Source organism: Pezoporus occidentalis, unplaced genomic scaffold, assembly GCF_034315485.1.
Source record: "Pezoporus occidentalis ecotype Australia unplaced genomic scaffold, CSIRO_AGI_Poc_V1 ctg160, whole genome shotgun sequence".
NCBI lineage: Eukaryota > Metazoa > Chordata > Aves > Psittaciformes > Psittacidae > Pezoporus > Pezoporus occidentalis.
The window spans coordinates 687,789-708,339 of record NW_026913426.1 but is presented as its reverse complement, the minus strand read 5'-3'; the positions used below and the strand labels follow the sequence as shown (position 1 = coordinate 708,339).

Here is a 20,551-nt window from a genome sequence, read left to right as displayed (position 1 = left end):
TTCATATCCTGGGACTTACAGACCACAGGATGCTCCCCATGGCTTACAGAAAGAGAATTTGATTCTAAAAGCCCCAACCACACAATGGGGGGGAGCCTGGCTCCCGAGTGATTCCCAAGAAGGTCTCAGAACGCCGTCTTCCCAACCAGTGCGGGCTGGTGGCTCACTCACCTCCCGTGTGCAGCCTCTTCCGCTACCATCCATCTCTCCTGGTGCTGTGAAATCCATATGGCACCCGGGCTGCAGGATGGATGCTTGCGCTGGGTGGGAGGCTGATGGCAGGGACAGAAAAAGCTTCATCCTGCTGCAGTCCTGAGCAGTGAACTGTGCATGGCTCCGGCAGCGCCAGGTTTTTATTTAACCCTTAATCCCAGTGATTTGCTCTAACAGTATGGTTCAAGCAGGCACAGCCACATGCACAAAGAGCCTGGCACCAATCAGTCGTTCATGCAAAACAAGAGGATTTTGCTTTTAAGCACAAAGAACTCTCTGGGAAGTGTCTGATGAGCAATTACCTTCCTACGGGTCCGTGAGCAGCTTGACTCGGCCCGTTGGGGGAATGTAAAGACCCTCATTTAATTGCTACTTTATCCCCAAACTCTACTTTTTATTTATTGCAATCCAAGCGACAGGCTCAGAAAGAACTTAGCAGGAGGCCAGCACTGAAAGAGGGGTGCGAGACAGGCCAAAGGAGGCAACAGGGAGGTTATTCAAGGGGAGAAGGATGTGGCACAACCTGTGTGAAACCACAGCAGACGACTACGAGAGGTGTTTAAATAATGAGGAGGTGTCCTAAGGGGGTACTACATTTATTTACCGAGCATTTATTGCTGTGGAGAGCATCAGCCTCTGAGTGATGCTCAGGGAGGAAGGACCTCACAGCGTGGCTGGGCTCTGCAGCTCACCCCACTACCTCACTTACACCACATTCATGTGTCCACCCCTCAGAGGCTCTGGAGAAGTTTCTCCACAGTCAATGCAATTAGAGGCTCATAACCATCCATGCTGAGAGCTGCTGCCATGCCAGGCACTGTTAGAGGGACAGCAACATCACTGTTGCCTGTGCTTGATAAAGAACCACATTTCCCTGCCCCAATCCAGCATTTACTGAATGAACAGCAAATGCTTATTTTGACAGATTACTTTTGCCAGTCCTGTACTTATGAAGAATGCAAAGGCAATTGGTCCTGAGCCACCAGAAACCGCTAACATCAAGCCCAACAAACTATATTGGGCTCTGGGAAATGCAAGATCATCACCAATGAACTTCAGGGCTTTCTTGAAGCCCAATTCATACCAAAATTAGAGATCCTAGTGGAAAACTTATGATTAATCTGGCTGGGGCAAAAAGACGAGGATGAACAAGCTTTGCTGCTGGATGATGTGCCTGGGCTGTACTTCACTGCTTGAACCTTCCCAGCAGCGAACCTGTCTCATTCGTAAGCACTTACAAGCTGGGTTTTAAGATGAGAACACAGATGCTTGAATGTAATAGGAAAACTAAGGGTAAATACAACTGGGTCTACAAGAAGATGCCCTGTTTTTTAAACTTAGCAAATTAGGAGTCAGTGACACTACATATGCATTACTTGTTTATCTGAAGCAACTGGAGAGGAAATAATCCTGTTAAAGAGTTGGCTGGATATATGCCTGCAGTGAGGTCCCATGGGGTGGGTGTCAGAGTGGATGCAAACAGTGGTGCTGTGCCAGGGCTTGGACCCTCCTTTGGAGTAGCTTATAAATGTTAAATATGAAACATTAAATATTAACAAAGAGGTGCAGTGCTCATCACACAGTATGCTACAAATGAGGTTAAAAGTGTGTATATTCTATTTGTTTTAATTACAGTAAGACGAAACAAGCTCAAATATACCAAGAATCCCCAAAGGAGGGTTTTCTTCTTCAGAAATGCTTAAAATAACAAGAATAAAAATAAAGTTGGGACAAAGCTCTTTTTCCTGCAGGTGACAAGCTCATGGCTTGCACAGGAACACACAAGGGAGCCCAGCCTTTTCCCTGCCCTTCATTTTCAGTCAGTGATGCTCTCACTCTGCCAGCTGTCTAAGACCAAAACGCCAAGGCATCATACGAAATTTACAACTTAAAACCCCAAAATAAGGTTTATACACAGACAGAAAAAAACAATTTTGTTGCCAAAATGAAATATAAGCCAACTACTTTGCACTACTAGTGCCATTAATTTCAGCTACATCACTTGACACTGGTTTGGGATCTCTTTCATTGGAATAACTTGCACTTCTGGCTGTAATTTCTCCTAAATCCTCTGCTAATATTTCCTGTGGGAAGGTTTTAGGTAGTTCTTCACTTGATGCTGCACTGAAATTCTCCCAGTTGCTCTTCAGGCCTCCAGACTATGGGACAGTGGAAGAAATGTGGGTGCCTGAGCCACCCCCGTAGCCTGAACACCCCAGGGCTGTAGTGCCTCCAGTCTAACATGGGATATTTAAGCAACAGGTTGCAAGTGGCCATAGAGAAACAACAGCCTGCTTGTGTCTAAGCCTGCTGAGGTACAGTTGAGAAGGATGGCTATTTCCCATTACAGCCTGGTTAAAAGCGGTGTCTGCCAATGAGAGATACAATCAGTGAAGACTGAATCAATACAAAATCTGTACTTTTCTAATGATGGCTGTTTCTTGGAGATTGACACCAATCTTTGATGCCTGCTAGCACTTAGGCCACTGAATCTAGAACAAATGATACGGTGAAATGCACAAACTTCTGCAGCCTACCTAAACCAAGAAATACACTTTTTTCGCCTCCTTTCATTCTACTCTATTTCCTTTTTCTGCTTGAGTCCAGCCCTGGGTTTATCCCGCAGGCAGAACTGCTGTTTGCTCAGCAGGATGAGCTGAAGGAAAAGGACTTTGGAAAGGTTTTAGTTACACAGGGAAGAATTAAAACGAAAAGAAGAAAAGCCACAAAACCAAAGGAAAATATCCCAATTCTCTGTGTTTCACGGTTGGTTATATAACCAATCTCCCTGGTTGTATTTACACTCCTATAAATAGAGGATTGCTCTGAAAGAGTGGCCTAAAAACCAATGACAAACGGAGTCAGCGACCACCGGCGCTCGGGTGGGAGCGGGCGCAGGGCGTGAGGGGCTCAGCACGGGGATGAGGACATCTGGTCATAGTCGGGGCACTTGAGCAGAGCAGGGTAGCTACTGTTCATCTGCAGGGAGGCCTCGCTGGAGATCTCCGAAGGGCTCCGTCCCCGTGCCCATGCGTCCGGGTGCAAGAACTGCCCCGAGTAGTCGGAGCAGTTGCTCAGACGGGGACGGTAGAAGCTGGGGTGAGGTCTGTAGATGTCCTCGGCCATGTATCGCTTCATGAAGAGGTAAACGGACATCACCCCGGCGCTCTGCAGGGATAGACAGACACGGCCTGATGCTCACAGCTGCCGCCTTCACCACCAGCAAAACAGGACAAGAATACAGCTTTGCACTGCTGACAGTGCACAAGGGCTCCTAAAATCAGTCACTTCGCTGCCCTGTGCCTCAGATCCACATAACCACGTCTCCTCCTCCTCTGCATTTCATACTTGCCATCAAATAGTGATCAAATGCCCCATCAGTGCTCCAGGCTTGGAGTCTGACCCTGCTGTACATCTCCTACCTATATATCTATATAGTATTTTATATATATAATAATAGATATAATAATAATAATATTATACGTATATATAATACTACTATGTATTACCCTTCTGCCTGCACATCCTACTCTTAAACCCTGTCCTCTTTTTGCTAACAGCCTCAATGCCCCCCTGTCCTAAGAACAGGATATACTTGTTACAGGGATGTGAGGGCTGCTACATACCTCTGTGAGAAGGAATGAGATGGCAGAGAAGGCAAACGACCACCCGTATTTGTAATTGAAGAACGTGTCCGAGTCCTTGGTCCTGTTCAGCATCTCGTCATTAATGCTGGATATGTAGAGGACCAGTCCCACCACCAAGGACAGACCTGGGGAGAAACCAAGGAGAAGGACAGTGGGAAATGCTTCAGGGATGAAGCCGCTGAAGAAGCACCTTCCTTTAAGACCTGACTTGTGCGTGAAAGTGTGAAACTCATGGAGAAGTTTCAGACCTCTCCTGATGTGAGACTGTTGTGCCATGAGAGGCCTCCTCTCCCCCAGCACCTCCTTCTGCACGGGTGCTGGGTGCTTTCTCCTGCATCTCCTCACCACTGCCAAAAATGAGTTTTCAACCGAGTGATTGCCCACCCTGCAAAGCAAAGCCCAACCAGGCTGCGGGGCTGAGCCAGAAGCCCCTGTGGGTGATGACTGCAATGAGGAGCCAGTATGTTAGGAGAGGACCAGCACGTGTGACAGCAAACGTGCTCCATGCTCAAGGGTTTTCAGGGTTAAACCTGGACAGAAAAACTCACCCGAGAGGATGAAGAATATCCCCGAGACGAAGGCGAGGATGGTCCTGTGAGGCCGAATGTGACCAATGTTGCTCAGGATGAAGCCGATGAACATGAAGAAGAGGCTGACCAGAGGGAAGGGGGTGGCAGAGCGGATCATCTCTGGTGGGAGAGGAGCAGAGCAAAGGGACAATGGCTTGGCTGTGAGGTGGCTCCAGCCCTCCTGCTCTCTGACCACCCTGCATCCTTCCTTGCTCCCGGTTAATGTGAGCGCCTCTGTGCTGCTCCCTGGCCCTTGGCAGGGCTTCCCCTCTTTGCTGATGAGCTGAGTAAAGAGGTGACTCTGGCTGCTGTGGGAATGGCTGCTAATGTTGGCATTTCTGAGGGTCTGTGTGAAGTGTTACATAGGAGAAAGCCATCAGAACCTGCATTCTTCTCTAGCTTTGCTGTAAAACTGTTTGCTGAACGCTTATCTACTAAATAAGAAAAGACCACAGAATCCATTGTGAGAGCCCTGACACGCCATCCTTAATTCACCCAACTGTGTAATGTGTGAAATTGACTGCTACAGAATAAGTACAGCTGCAAATTACAGAGGAGACTTACAAAGCCAAACCCTTCCATAAACATCAGTGCTGAATAGCCAGTGACAGGAAATTGTACAGCTTAGAGCCTCTGTGAGCATCCTCCCATTAGAAAGTGATGTTCCCAAAAGCTTAGGAGCATACTGGGTGATTCATGCAGTAAAAAAAGGAGTTGCATCGTTGCATGGTAGCACTGCCAAGGAAGTTGGAGCTTCTTCAGCAAGGACACAGAGGGTTTCTTGAGGGGATCCCTAGTGACCCTTTGAGGGATGCAACAGGTAAGACCCCGCTGAACCACTTACTCAGGACATTGACTGTGGACTCAGACGTCAGCTGGATGTTCATGGGCATGATGTATTCAATAGTGAAGCACCGGCCATGCTCTTCACCTGCAGCAACGCAGACCATAACTACAGACATCTCTTAACTACCGTCTCACTTGTGCCAAAGGACTCCCCTTGTATGCAAAGACACGTCAAGGCAGAGGGTTTAAGGTCACCCCAGGGGTGTTATCAGAGCTTTTCTCTCCCCCAGCTTTTCCAAAGCAGCCATTGAAACTTCATGACATTAGGTTGGTCACTTTGAGATTCCCATCCCCTTGGATTTTGTTCAGCTCCTGCAGCCAAGTCCCTTCATCCAACTTGGCATGGATGGAGGGAACAGTCCGGCTGACCTGAATCTAAGTTTTACAGGGAAAAAGAGGAAAGTTTTGAGCTGCTGCCTGAGGCACTGTGGCATGGAGAGGGATGGCAGTGGGGTCTGGCACAGCAGCAGCAAACTCACCCAGAGCCTGTTTGCAAAGGCACATTTATCCATCTGACTATTAAAGCTGGGCACAGGGCAATGGTGCTACTTGCCACAGGTTATGCCTGAGCTTGGAAACAGAGATGGGCAAAGCCTCCAAAAATCCTGTTTTTCCCATCCCTTTCCCACAGTATGACCCTGACACACACCAGACATCACCTTACTGAGGGATGCTTTTGGGAGGAGCCCATACCTGCCAGGAAGCAGACCCTCCAGAGCCCCGAGTGCAGCGACAGTTTGATTTCGGCCGTCTGGTTTTGGGGCTGGACGATGCCCTCCTCCAGGTAGAGCCAGTAGTCGGTGCTGACGGAGATGCCCAGGAGGCCGAGGCCGCAGACAGCAAACACGCTGCTGAGCAGGGTCAGCGCCTTCCTGCTGCAGGCACTCATCCCCAACAGCATAGGGGGCCGAGGCGGCGGCTGCTGGGAGCGGGGATGCAGCCGTCGGCACGGAGCCGTCCGCAGCTCCTTGTGGGGATGGATGTGTCAAAGCTTTGCCCTCTGCCCTCTGTTCTTATATAGGTCGAGCTGAAAGAAGCCATTAAAACAATCACAGTGAGCTCTGACAGATGGAGAGCTTGAACTAAATCCCACCCGACTGCTGCCCCGTGCTGGCCCAGGGCTTGTGAATGTGCTGAATGCTGGGTGCCAGCACTGGGAGGGAGCAGTGTCAGAATAGCTGTCCAGGAGCAGCTCATCGGCTCCCATTTTGTTTGCTGCGGGTGAATTCCTGCTGCTCCGGCCAAACCTGTTGCTTGTTTCCACGAGGATGTAGCCAAACCACAGCATCTGCCATCCTCAGAGCCTTATCCATGGAGGGAGACAGCATGAGCTGTATCCCCGAGGCACAGGAGCCTGTTGGGACTCATGGACCCATTAATGGGTCAACAAAGATGCTTTGAGCTGCTGGACCAAAACCACCTCCAGTGCAGCTCCAGCCACCACCACCAGGGCCATTTTACCTCTTCCAGCGCAGATTTACCCAGTGGGGGATCAAGATCCCTATTTTGCAAAATCCATAGTACATCTATGCACGCCGAATGACACCATCAAACACCTCAGAGCAGAGCAGCATGATGCAATCTTGCCTTCTTTTGCTTTTACTGTGCTTGCGGATCAGTGCTGGTGCTGGCTGAACGCACACACTGAATTGGTCCAAACTCAGCTTGTGCTTCAGGGGGGAGGCAGGGAAACAGGGCCAGAGAGCTGCAGTCAGGCCCTGGGCAAACATTAAAGGAGGAGGCAAAAACTTCCCTCATCCCCATGACGCTTATGGATGGAATCGTATTTTATTTCCTTCTATTTTTGCTAATGTGAGGAGTTTCGCAGCTCTCACAGTGCCTTGCAGGCTGACAAAACATCACCAGAAACCAGAGTTCTTGGTGCAGCAGAGAATGGGGAGGGGGGGAAGCCACAGAAATGAAAGATTAGAGGAACAAGAGCAAGAAGGGAAATATACATGCGAGTGACGGTCTTCTGGGGAGTGGGAATGAGGCAGATAGCACTATTGACTGCTGCTATAAAAGCAGTATGAATCACAGACCAGTGCAGTGTAATGTGTGTTTTCCAAGGCACATTTTGCTGTTGCTCAGCAGTGCAAACAATATGGGACAAAATTAAAAAGAATCCAGCTAGATGACAAAATCTACCCAATTTAACACAGCAGCAGCGGGATGCATCTTCCTTGGGCTCCCTTTGAAACTGCACGAGCTCTGTTTGTGCTGCTTGAAGCACAACAGATGGGAGGGAGACGAGCAGCACAGCTGCATCCCACTGCCTGGGAAGAAGGGCAGCATCCTCCTAAACACATATGTCATTTAAAACATCTATTCCCAAAATAGTGATGGATAAGCAATAGAGCCGGGACAGGTATGTCATGTATGTCCCTAGGTGTCAGCTTTTGAACCCACACAGGAATAACTCCACCACGCCTGTATTCACAGTCGGTGCTGGCTGTAGCAGCACGTGTTGATGAACAGGCTCTTTGGAAGAGAACCTCGTTGCTGTTATCACAGCAAAGGTGGTTGGGTTTCGTGATTAAATCAGAGGTGGCTGCTTCCAGGGCTGGGAGATCACAACTTGCTGTTCTGACACGTCAGGGCAGGCGAGCAGACCAGAGGAGGGCTTTTTTCTTGCACCTCTGATATAAACTTATTAATCCTTACTTGCTTCCCGTGACTTTCAGAGATGCCAGAAGTCCCCACAGCTTGCACTTGTACACTCAGAAGCCTCCAAAGACAGTGTTCTGCCACAGTTCACTTATGATTAATAAGAGCAGACAAGGCTGATAGTTATTTCTTGCTGCTGAATGGCTGCTCTCTTGGGAGCTCCGTGCTCTTGCAGTGCCTATCCCCCAGCACATCTATAGCACAGTGAACAGCACCAAGCTCCTGACAGCCCGGTCCTGGGCTGATCCTGCCGCAAGTGTCATAGCAAGACTGATATGAGGGAAACTTGGAGCTACCATGGACTCCAAATAAGTGCATTTACTGAACAGATGCAGTACCCAAAGCCAATCTGCACCTCCAGCTTGCTGCTCCAGGCAGCAATAAGAGAGAAAAGCAGCTAATGCTGCTGGAAGAGTTGCAAACTCTTGTGTAAAGAGAAAAAGGGGGAGAGAGACTTTTAGTATCACATCCTATCCCGAGTCCAAAGCAGGCAAGTACACCTTGGTTGGAAGCAGATGTACTTGCACCCTCAAGCACTGCAGCAGCTCTGACAGTTCTCTTCCACATGAAACTGAGGATTTGGCTTTTACTACGTTCACATTGGGCCATTTCCCAGAAGGTACCGACATACAGGAAGGGGAGCACTGTCGCTTACAGGCAGCCCAAGCAAACGCTCCCAGCTCAGTACTGCAAGCTTTCCACCTTTGGCTTTGCTAACAAGCCTCATTTTTAATGTTCTCATTTAATGCTTCCCTCAGCTCAAGAAAAGCAGGATGTGTTCCCAGGAGGAACATCTCCCTGCTAGGGATGTGAGGAGTGAGATGTATAGAGGAGATGTTCAGGTTTGTTTTCCCTTAGGAATTAGGAGGCAGCAGCTAAAGAAGGAACTGGAAGCTATGGGGGAGAGAAGCACATCCTGCAAAGGTAGCCTGGCATCTTCATTGCCTGAGGACGACCTTGTCAAGGGGAGAGACTAGCACAGAGCTATAGACATTAGCACACTGCTCTGCTCCTTCACTAGATGGGAATACGCCATTTCCATCTCTTTATAGATCCCATTTGATCCAGCAATATAAGCAGGCAAAGTACAGATCATCTGGCTCACCCCTTCTTCTCCCTAACTCAGTTAGAGCTGTATTTTCTAGTTGCTGCCTCAAAATGAGCAGTGGTTACTACAGGGAGTCTCATCCTTCTTGGCATTTTGGTGCCAAATGGTAAAAGGAGCTGGAGTCTATTCTTGGCTCATGTATCATCAACAACCATCCTCCTTGCACATTTCTACTTAATGAGGAGCCAAAAAAATCAAAGTAGGGAGTATATGGAGGTCTAGATAAGGCCTTTTGGAAGGAAATAACTAAGTATTGCCTATGATTTGCTACCCATCAACACCAGACACTGGAAAATATACCCATTTAGCATCATTTATATTGGCCATTGGGGTGATGCCAGCAGCAGGGAGAGGGGTTGGGAGTCAGAGTCACACCTCTCAATTGCCTCATTTCTTTTCTCTCTCACACTTCAATTTCCATGTCATCACGACTGCATTAGAGACTGATCCCTATTACTGCCTTGCTGGCACATAAAACTGAGCTGATCTGTGGGGAACAGGGGGCAGGGATGGTGCAGAGCAGCTGCTTGGATCAAACCTTCCCCATGTCCAGTGCTTGGAGAATCAGCAGGGCTCCCAAGAGAAATAGTTTTCAAGGACACCAGCAGGAGCTGGCTTGATTTTCAGCAAGGATTTAGTCCCCAATAACCTTTACCAGCTGTGTTCTGCTTCCTACAGCTGAAAAGGTGATGCTGGTCGGCTTCCAACAGTAGCTGTATTTTAAATTAAGTGAATATAGCCCCAAAGATTTCCAAGAAATAGGACCTTATAACAGCTCCTGCTCCTTCAATCACACTGTGCCTTCTGGTAGTAGTCCAGGGAGCAATACAGGCAGTCTGCAATGTAATCTGCGGACCTTGTAATGAATTTCTTCTTGTCCTGGAGCCACAGCTTCTGATGGAAACTGCACACAGCCCATGCAGGACTAACCCCTTCAGAAAATGAAACGAAATTGGTGGTGTTCCTAAGGCAGTTCCACCCAGATGAGGAGTGAGCTGAAGTCCTTACCTATTGCTCCACAGCCACAGAAAGGAAACAGTATCCTGGTCCAGATTTCTGCGCCCACTGCTCTATGACAGAACACCAAGCACAAGCCACCACTCTGGGCTATGTGGATGAGCTGAGAAAAATAGGTATATCACTGGTCTGGACAGGGTGGGTTGTATCAATAAATCACTACTCCACATTCAGCAGAAAACAACAGTCCCTCCTGCCCCGGGTAAAGGTAGGAAGAGCGGGGCCAAGGCAGGCCAAAGAGGCAGTGATTGATTTTTATGTGGCTACAGCATCATTTCCAGTTTCCTGACATTTGTGAAGAGGGGAAGCACTACCAGGGTTACTGGAGCAGATGGGAGGGAAGGTTTTGTTTGTGGAGGGGTGCTGGTCTCCAGGACAAGCCTGGCAACCTGCGCTTGTGAAAGCCTGATCCCTGCCAAGGGCAGAGAGAAATCAGAGGTTAAGCCATGGCCCTGGAGCAGTGTGAGAAACCGAGCAGAAGATAAAGGAGAGGGAACGAAGCCTGGTGACAGAGGGGGTAGGAAACCCACTGAGTGAGCAATCGATATACCAAGAGCATCAGGGACAGGGGTAAGAGCTGGCAAATGCAGGAGAGCAAGAGCTGTGATGGAGCTGAGCTGAAAGGACCAGTCCCACTAAGCTGGAACAAGAAAACTGGGCTGGCTAAAAATAAAGGGCCTTCAAGCAGCACGATCTCGTCCTCAAGACACAGCGCAGGCCACAGCCGTGGGCATAAGTAAATAGGTCAAGGAGAGTGGCTATTGCAGAACTAAACTTCCCCGAGCTGTCCTCCAGGCAGGACCATGCTGGAGGCTGGCTGAGGCCACTGCCACGTTGTCACCCCCCTTCAGACAGCACAACATCACCCTGGCTCCCTCATGGGCAAATCCAGAAAAGCCTAATTTGGCCATTAATACCTCCAGTGGAATAGAAAGGTGGTTGTGAAAGGGCACGGTGGTTCCCACTGAGCTTACGGAGCACCCAAAGGGTGCAAATACTTTGATCCTAAACCAGCATGTGCAAGATGCAGCCTGCATCCTGCTGACTTGACCTGATGCTCTCAGTTTACAGAGAGGGTTTTATCAATGTGAGGAGCACTTAGCGAGGTGACTTTGGCCACAGCCAAGCGTATGCAGCTCAGCAGAGAGGAGGAAGAGGAGGAGATGGTGTGTGCAGTGCCTGCTGCTCCATCTGGAAACTCAGGAGAAGCAGCTCCATAAACCTGAATACTTGGTGATTGGGAAAGGGTTCTGGCATTACTGCATGGGAAGCAACAGTCCCTCTTGAAGCTTGGAAAAGGTGTACTGCATGTAGGAGAGAAGCACAAGACTGCTCTGCTTATATACACCAGCTGAAGCAGAGCAGGGATGGCTGCAGAGAAAAGCAGTATCTCCTGTGCTGGTCCACTTAAGGGGAAATGGTTGAAGGGGGTGTGGGATGCTGGTCCATAGGGTTCCCAGGAGCACTGTCCTGGGCTGCTGGCACACGCCATCTCACGTGACACATAGGAAGACAGAAATATATAAGGCAGCTTTATAGAGCTGCATTAGTGTCATAGAGAAACATCAGCTCGATTTCTGAGAGAGAAATCATGTATTGGTAAAATCAGGTACAGAAATAAGTCTTTTTGATGTGGAGGAGGTTTAGCCTGATATTAAGAAACAAAACAGTCCATCTCATGGGTGTCTGAATGGCACTAGCAACTGTGACTATGAGCCGTAAACTTCAAAAGGATCAATACTGGATTTGAAAGCTTTCCCTTGCACTGCCCTTACAGCTGGGTAGAAACAGCAGCATTGATTCGATCGAGCACACAGGGCTCACAGGCTCTCCAGAGAGGGTTTAAAACAAACCCCAGAAGGCTGGTTATGAGTTATTTACACTCAGATCGAGCCACAGCAATGATAAACCTATTGAGGTTTTGCTTGTCATCAGACATAAGGAACACCTGAAAGACAGCAGGAAGAAACTCTGTGTGACAGCTACCTGCTGAAATGCTCACCACTCATTTCATGAGTGGGATTACTTGGCAGTTTTCTCTTATAACTGACTTCCATATTTTTGCTGAGAAATTCCCCTATTCCCTAGCACTTCCCATACTTCATTTCTTGTCCAAGTTATCTTTTTATGCTTGATCAAAAGCCCTTTCATGGCAGTGCAAGAGTGAAGGAAATGTTGTATAGAAAGCACCACATTTTACTGCTGACCCCACTGCCTGCTTAGCGAGCCCTCGAGGCTGACCCTTAGCTGCTCTTCCCTCTCCTTTAACCACACACCAGCCTTCTTGCTGTGGACTGCTCAAAACCTGCCCCTTTTTGCCTAGGTCTGGGTTGCAAAGGAGGTTGTTACTGGTTAACTGAGCGCACCTTCGGCTCAGTTCAATGTCAGATGATATTCCCAAGGTCAAAGGAGCAGCAATTGAGGTTTATTTCCCCACCCCAGCCCTGGAACCAGACACTTCCCCAAATAGGCCATCTCTGCTGTGCCTGTGCCGAGGCGATGGCTCTGCTCCAGCTCGCTCACACTAATGGCTTTGAATGATGCCAGTAACATTCAGCAAATCAACTGAGCAGCCCCCTGGTCCCGGCTCACACGCTGCTGGCACAGCCCGTGTGCATAGAGCCAGTGCTCATTCACATGGGCTTTCTGCATCCACAAATATCCCTTCCCAAACCTTTTATGCAGCACATCCCACGCGCGCGTCTCCTTTCTCCTTGGTGCTGAAGGCTCTTACCTTGCTTAACCCCAGCTGAAGCAATGCTTTGGCAAGCAGAAAACCTGCAACGTTGGTTGTGAAGATGGGAAACTCAGGTTCCAAAGGGTCCTTGATGGATGCTTCAGCTGCAGGATGGCTCTGGGAGCGATGTGGCTTTAGCAGTGGGCAGGGAAGAGCTCCTGGATCATAGCAGAGGGCACAGCCTTGGCTCTCCTTCTCCAGCTGACTCACAGGAGGGCTGCACGCTGTGGGGACACGGGGACAGGGGTGCAGCAGCCAGGTCTCTGCATCCACGTGCCAGCAGCTCCTACCCTGTGGGTTTGTAGGAAAGCATTACACGAAGTGTATTACTCAAGAGGGAAATGGAAGCTAAAGCTCTGAGCTTGCAGCTTGCCCACGCACCCAGGTCCAGTTCCCTAGGTCTGAACTATATATATGTACGTTCAAGGTTTACACCAGTAACAATAGCTGAGCCCTTTCCTCTGCAGAGCCCTTCCCAACGCCCTCTCACCTTCTGCATATCAAAGCTAACGTACAATATTCCCCTCCTTGCAGTGTGTCAGAGTGCTCGCAGTCAGGGACATGACTCAAACTGCTGATTTCAATACCCTACAAAGAGCTGTAAAAGCAGAATAGAAGGGGGATATCTGGAGCTGCAAAGCAAACCAGCTGGGGACTTGGCTATAAAAGCTGCAGAAATCTCACTGCTGGGTGCTGCGGAGAGCAGTACTTGCCCATTAATCTCTGCGTGCTGTACATTACAAGCTGTATTTTACACCCTGAATATATAAACTCCAGTAACCCAACGATCCAGTGACCCTCTTCTGGCTCCTGTGCAGTGCTTCCCTCTGCTCAGCTTGGCTGGCACAGAGGAAGCCTGAGCAAACCCAGCATCAGGGAGGAGTGAAGGCAATGTAACCCTCAGCTGCAGGCATCTGCTTCCCACCAGGACCAAGACTGGGCTGGTCTAGTGGAGTATTAAATCTTTAACAGTTGGCTCTTCACTTCATCATTTAAGATGCCACGAAGTCCTGCAATGACCTTGTATGTTATAAAGAGGAGAATTAGCTTCTTCCTTGCACAACAATAACTTTTCTGTATGTCCTTCCAGCAGCAAGGCAGGTCACAGCACGACTGAAGGTCTTGGGCACCTTTTCCTTAAGACATTGATGCTGTTTGAAAACGAAGCGGGTATGAACACAACCCACAAATGCAGTGCAAGCCCGGCAGGAGCTGTGTGCTTTGAATGCCAGCGCATGAGATTTCTCTGGGCTATAAACTCCTACTGATACAGAAGGTCCAATAAAAGCCCCATTCCCAGCCCAGGTTCTGAGAGATGAGGCTGCACCACAGAGCGTGGCCAACACCCCCGTTTCCTTATTTCCCCTTACCCATCAGTGTATGGCAGCCTGAGCTAAATTAAGCATGCTGGGAGCCAAAAAATAGCATCAAGAGCTAATTAAAACTCTTCCACCTCCCCCGTGTCAGCAGTGGGGAGAAGCGAGCCGCAGGTACCCGTGCCATGGAGGCAGGGCAGCCCACCACGGCTCATCCCTGCCTGCTGCAGCTCTTCTCACAGGCGCTGGCAGCTGGAGTGCTTTTATGAGCACTTCCAGTGTGATAAATGAGGGAAAGCCGCCGGCACCTCTGAGCAATGAGGGCTGCAAAGCAGCACGGTGGGGAGGTTGCAGGTGGCTGCCGAGACCCCTGTCCCTTTGGTGTGATTAAACATGATTGCTAGCATGAAGCAGATCCCTTGTTAGACGGGAGACGTGCTTAGAAACCAGCCTCTGAGTACCAAAACAATGGCATAAATAAAGTGGAGAAGGGCTGTACCGCCCACACGTCAGGCAAACACCTTAATAACCCCAGTGCCATTCGTGGCTGTCATTAAGCCCTGTTACCAAACACAATGGCAGCTCCATCCAGCTTTGCTTGAGCAGTTCGGGACACAGCTCCTCAGATAGCAGAGGTCATCATGCAAAAGGTCTGATACCCCAGGTCTGATGCTGAGCAGCCACAGAAGTTTTGTCCCATCTTCACATAGGAAAGGTCTTTGCTTTGTGTAACTTGCTGGGTTCAGTAGGCAGGAATATTGAAGTACGTAATAAGCATTTTCACACCATTGGAGATATCAGACTTTCTATCATCACCCAGCTTTTAGCAAGGCTCATTGCTAACTCCAGGGTTTAACAGTAAATGTCTCAGCAGACAGGGCAGGGAAAGCCACACGGGACACGGAGCAGCCTGAGCCAGGCAGAGGCAGCATGACCTGGTCAGAGGAGCGCAGCTCAGCAGCACAGCCACCTCATGGGGAAGGCTGCAGGAACAGACAGGGAATAGACTGGGTCTCACCCAGTTTCTATGCTTCCCCCAGGCCAGCACCTATTACCAGGTGAAACTTGGCCTGCCTGGTGTACCTGGTCTTCACCAACACCCCCCTCCTATCCACACAGCTCCTTGGTATCGCCATGTGCTTGCGTCTGCAGCATCTCCCCAGCAGTACCTCTCCTGCCACCTTTATAATGACCTGATATTTCCTTGTCCATGTGGTCTAGAAGATATTTTACAGTAAGAACTGTAAACCAGCTGACACACATGATGCTGATGTTGCTTTCCTCTTCATACATCTTTACCTGTACATTGTACAGAAAAGGGCACCTTTTGTCCCAGTTTGCCTGTAGTCACCTTTTCCGTGTTTCAGGAGAGTTTTGCTGCTTCCCAAGCAGCAACTCAAGCATCAGCAGGATTTAACACAACTTCCCAAATCACCCAGTTTCCTAGCTTGGGTTTGCTGTGTTGCCTCTGGCCATCTGCATCTTCCAGGGTCTCCCAGCAGCATCCAGGAGAGGACCATTTTGTGTTGGATACAAGTCAGTGCAGCTCTGAGCATCCTCCCAAGAGACACGAGGGAAGCTGGGGATGGTGACAAAAGAAAGCAGAGCCCCAGCCTGGATCAGGTATTTCGGAAATGTCACAGGCAAAGCTTTCTGCTCCTGTAGAAAGCGATGACATCCACCCTCGCTCAGGTAAGAGGCATGGTGGCAGGAGATGAAGGCAGAGCAGTTGTCAGTCCCACACAGCTTCATCCAGACCCTGCCACAGCCCTGGGAAGGGCTCTTGGATAACAGGCTTCCAGCCATGAGACAAGCAGGATGTTCATGGGATTTCCCCATCTGCCTTGTGCCAGCACCTGCTGCAGGATCCCCATCAGCACCTCTCATCTGCTCCAGTGTCTGACTCGAGCACCGCCTCAGGTAAGCACTTTTCAAACAGTTCAATGTTTTTCTTCCGTGATATGTGGTATCTCAGTCCCCAAAATGCTAACCCTTACAAACAAACAGCTCAACTTCTGCTTGGGACATGGCACCCAGGGAGTCCTGACAGAGGAAGGGCTGGAAACCTTCCTATCTGCACCCATCCAAGCAGTGGCTGGAATGCTCACCTAGGCTTGGCATTATGGTACCAACCTCTGTTGCTGGATTTTTTATAACCAAATGCTTACAGAATCACTCCTCCTGCCTACACCCAACTTTCTGACTGCTGCAAATGCTGAGGTTTCTCCACACCCTGCTCACAGCTCTGCTATCCCCACTGTCCTGCAGGCTAGAGAACACTGGGGGATGGAGATGCCCATCCAGGACCCCTCTGCAATCCCACACTTGGGCCACCTCTACCAAGCACACCTCTCTGAGCAAGCAGAGCTATTCCCAGCCAGAGCTGGGCAGAGAAAAGGAACATCTACTGTAACCAAGTGTTTAATGTCTCATGGGAAGCCAGGGCCATGGGGCAGCCCATCTGTAGGGCTTTGAGGGTGAGCGAAGTCCTGCCCAGGCAGACCTGAGCCTCTGCTCCCTGCGGATGTCACCCAGCAGCACTGGATGGGCACCGAGGGGGAAAACGCAAGTTCTCTTGGGTCAGTGGATGCCATCTGCTGTGCTGCTCAAACAGCCCCCTCGGTGCAGCCCTCAGCATCGCCCTATCAAGGTTTCTCACTGATGAGCAGTGATACCTCCCTCATAATAAAGGAAAAACTGCAACTCCCATCTTCCAAAGGGACCAGTCATAAACTCCACTCAGCTGTTACAGCCCATTTCCCAAGCCTGATGATGCATCAGTGCCGTCCTGTGACAAATTCCATTCTCCTAGTAAATATTTCACTACAAATGTCAGAAGTTTGTGGCTAAAAAGAATAAACTGGTATGACTGATTCCCAATCCTCTCTCTAGAACACACCTGAAGCTCAAACTCCCTTTAATTTCAATCAGATTAAGGCTCCCAGATAACTTTTGACCTAGACTCCATCATCCAGCTATTTTCAAAATGCAATCTTAAACCCAGGGCTTTAAATCTTCCCATCTGACTTACAGAAACCTCCCGGCGCTGTACCCTCGCATAGCTCACAGCTTACAGATACTGCTGAAGCCTCCGCAGCCTTGTGCATTATTTCCCTTTTGAGTTTTATATTCTCTTCCCTCTCCATAAATGAAGCTGAAGCTGCAAAAGCTGCGGTATGGATGCTGCCAGGTGGGGATTCATTCAGCTCAATGAATATATTCAACAGCTACAGCAATCCAGCAAGGGATTGGAGCAATGAACACACAGAAGCATTTCTGTCCCCTGGATGCCACGTGGGGCAGCCGCAGGGCTGCTGAGGGGAAGGCATGATGGCAGCGGGATGGGCTGCAGAGAGCCCTTTGGCTTTTTACATGGGTTGTGGTGTGACAGAATGAAAGGGTGTCCTGAAATCCAGCAGCCGATGAGCCTCTGACAGGAGGGAGCCCAAATACACTTGTGAAACCAAAGGGCAGCGGTGCTGGAAACGCGGGAACGCTCCTCCTGCCCAGGTCACACCACCCGTCCCGCTGCAACTGCATGAAACTCAGTGGAAATGCTCTCTTTGAGCTGAAATGCTCCTTTTCAGCGTTCCTGCTGGAGCAGTGCTGTTTGCAGGGAGTGCAATGCCCTTCCTGCCCTTCCCAAAGGCTCACCTGCACCATGTGGGGCACCTACCAGCTGCAGTGGGGCCTCCTTGTTGCCGTCTCCCCTGTGTGGGTCCAGGGGGTACAAGGGACACGATGGGGATGGCAGTGCTGCAGGTCAGAGTCCTCTCTGGTCACCACCAAGGAGCCTCCTGCTGCTCTGCCTGGGAGACCCAACCTAAGAGCTGCAGAAAACATCACCTGTCAGGGGCTGATGAAGTTTTACAACATGCCAAGCAACAAATCAACAGTCGAAGGATGTGTCAGAAGCCCTCCCTGCTCACAGCCGTGGTGGTGAGGTACCACATTTCCCGCTTCACCACCTTTCATGGGATATGAATAGTGCGTGGAGAAGTGTAGACAGGCTCCACATCCCTGTTCGCCTGGTCTTATGGTAACACATGGACCAGCTGGTTTGGGTTATTTTCTTCTCTACTTTACTTCACTTAACAACCGGGTCAGGTTTTTCTCAGATGGCCTCGCTTGGATTCACACTCCCCTCTCCAAGGGGTTTGCAACAGTGAAAAGCACTGGTAGCCCCTGACTTCCAGCAGATTTAACATTCCCTGTGTTGGATGGGAGGCTTGGAGCAACCTGCTCTAGTGGAAGGTGTCCCTGCCCGTGACAGGGGGTTGGAACTGGATGAGCTTTAAGGTCTTTTCCAACCCAAATCAGTCCCTATGAAAATACACTTCCCTTCCGAGGCTCAACGTGCCAAAGCCACTGCTGAGGAGAGGGATGCTCACAGCGCCCAAGCGATGGCCTCTGCGTCCGAGCAGCCCGGGGGAGGAAAACGCCTGGGTATAGAACCCGGGATTTACCGGCTCCCGGTGCTCTGAGGTCCGCTCGGGAGGACTCGGGGCTCCGGCAAACCCCGGCTCCCAGCGCCCGGGCGGTGCCGGTGGAGCGGAGCCGGAGCAGCCGGGCAGGTACCGAAACCGCTTCCCCACGGCCACACGGGCGCCGGTACCCGGGTCCTCTTGGCACTGGGACCGGCTCCGCGCATCGGAGCCCGAGCGGCAGCTGCTGCCCGGGGCGGTGCCCGCTCCCCCGGGGCGCTACCGAGGGCAGGGCAGGCTCCGGCTCGGGTTGGGGGGCTGGGATATGGAACATGTATAAATGGATCCATTGATCCCTCAGCCCCTGCCCCTCCGCACCCGGCGGCACCTCCCAGACATCCCCCCCCCGCTTTAAACTTCCAGGGCTTCACATCCAATTCGGGACCCCCCCTCCCCGAAGCCGCCTTCCGGGAGTGCTCCCCCCCCCCCCAACCCCGGTCCTGGGAGCAGCCCGGCCCCGACACGAGAAGCGGCACCCACCTCCCCCCTCCGCTCGGTCCCCGGCACCCACCGGCCCCTCGGGCGCTGCTCCGGCGGCGGGACGCGGCCGTCGGCCTCGGGGATGCTCCGCGCCGCGGAGGGAGGGGAGGGCATCACATGGCGCCGGCGGGGACAGCCCACCTCTCCCTCTCTCCCTCCCTCCCTCCATGCCCCTTTCCCTCCCTCTGTCCCTCCTTCCCTTTCTCCGTCCTCCCCTTCTCCCCCTCCCTTTTTCTCCATCCCCCCCCCCCCTCCTCCCTCCCTCTCGCTTCTCTTTATCCCTCCTTTCCCCATTCCTCCCTCCCCTTCCACCCTTTTCCCTTTATTCCCCCACTTTCCCTCTATTTTGTGCTCCTTTCCTCTACTCCCCTCCTTTCCCCAGCCCCTCGGCTGTAGCTGGTGGCTCCAGCTCACCACGGGGCAGGGGTAGGAGCCAGCACTGCCCCTCTGTACATTCTCCCTTCCAAGCACCCCCCTCCCAGCCCCTCTGCACCCCCTAACCTGGAAAGCCATGGTCCCCTCTGGGGTGGCAGCGCTGAGTGGGTGATGCACCCTGGGACACAACACATCTGGGAGCTGGGGAAAGGAAAACTGGCTCTGGCCACTGGGTTAAACACATCCACAGCTAAGGACAGAGCAGACAGCGGGGAGGGCTGAGGGCAGCAAGCCAGTGTGCTGGAGAAAGCCAGCTTGGCAGGGCTGGGACCAGGGCAGGGAGAAAGCCAGGGCTAAAGGAGAGGGACACAGGGGCAGATGCTGTGGGCTCTGGAAGCCACGTTCAGAACAAGTGATTCAGCCAAAACACACAGAGTATTAGCAGCAGAGCCAAGAATAAGCAGACAGCTCCATCAGTGCGTCCAGCAATGGGACACTTCAGTGGATACAGCAGGAAGGACGAGGAAAGGGTCACACACCATGCGGGTGACTCCTGCTACGTGAGCTGCCAGTCCCAGCAGCGGGGCCAAGGGCAGCTCACAGCACCATTGCAGTGCCTGCAGCTCAGATTTGTGCAGTGATTTCTGCAGTGAGAGCTTATTCTGTGCAAGGGCTTTGCATGTGCCAGGGTGGCTCCTGCCGTGGGGAGCTGGGCAGTAGCAGCAGTGGGGCAGCTCCAAGGGAAGGCACCTCTGACATCTCCCAGCAGGAAAGCAACAAAAGCAATCTGTTAATTACAAGTCTGAGAAATTCAGTTTCTAATAAGCACTTGGGGCACCAGTTCCCAGGGCTCTGGCTAAAACATGCTGCATCTCTGCTGGAGGCATCCTCAGTTAGCAAAACATGACTATCCTAGATGGAATAATTCAAAGTAAAGTGAGATATGAGATGCAGAGGAGGTGTTGGTTGGATGGCTTGTTTGAAGTCAGTGCTCTGGCTTGAGCTCTGCCTTGATTGATAGAGATAATGGAAAATGATGCAGATGTGCAAGATTTGATTTCTCCAACGAGAACACAGTGGAGCCCCCAGTGA

General features: G+C 50.9%; 1 protein-coding gene across 2 annotated transcripts; it reads right to left on the bottom strand.

The window, feature by feature from the left end:
- Nucleotides 1-1,807: 1,807 nt before the first annotated feature.
- On the bottom strand, nucleotides 1,808-17,790 carry CACNG5 (calcium voltage-gated channel auxiliary subunit gamma 5). Of its 2 annotated transcripts, XM_062612593.1 has the most exons (7): nucleotides 17,775-17,790; nucleotides 12,802-13,028; nucleotides 5,969-6,302; nucleotides 5,274-5,360; nucleotides 4,409-4,549; nucleotides 3,840-3,985; nucleotides 1,808-3,381 (listed from the first exon to the last, which is right to left on the bottom strand). In XM_062612593.1, the coding sequence occupies exons 3-7, from the start codon at nucleotides 6,174-6,176 to the stop codon at nucleotides 3,124-3,126; spliced, it is 840 nt and encodes a 279-aa protein (XP_062468577.1). In that variant the 5' UTR covers nucleotides 6,177-6,302; nucleotides 12,802-13,028; nucleotides 17,775-17,790; the 3' UTR covers nucleotides 1,808-3,123. The 2 variants fall into 2 exon arrangements, with proteins under 2 accessions (XP_062468577.1, XP_062468578.1); XM_062612594.1 differs by lacking the exon at nucleotides 17,775-17,790 and having other exon boundaries at nucleotides 12,802-13,064.
- Between the last annotated feature and the right edge of the window lie 2,761 nt (nucleotides 17,791-20,551).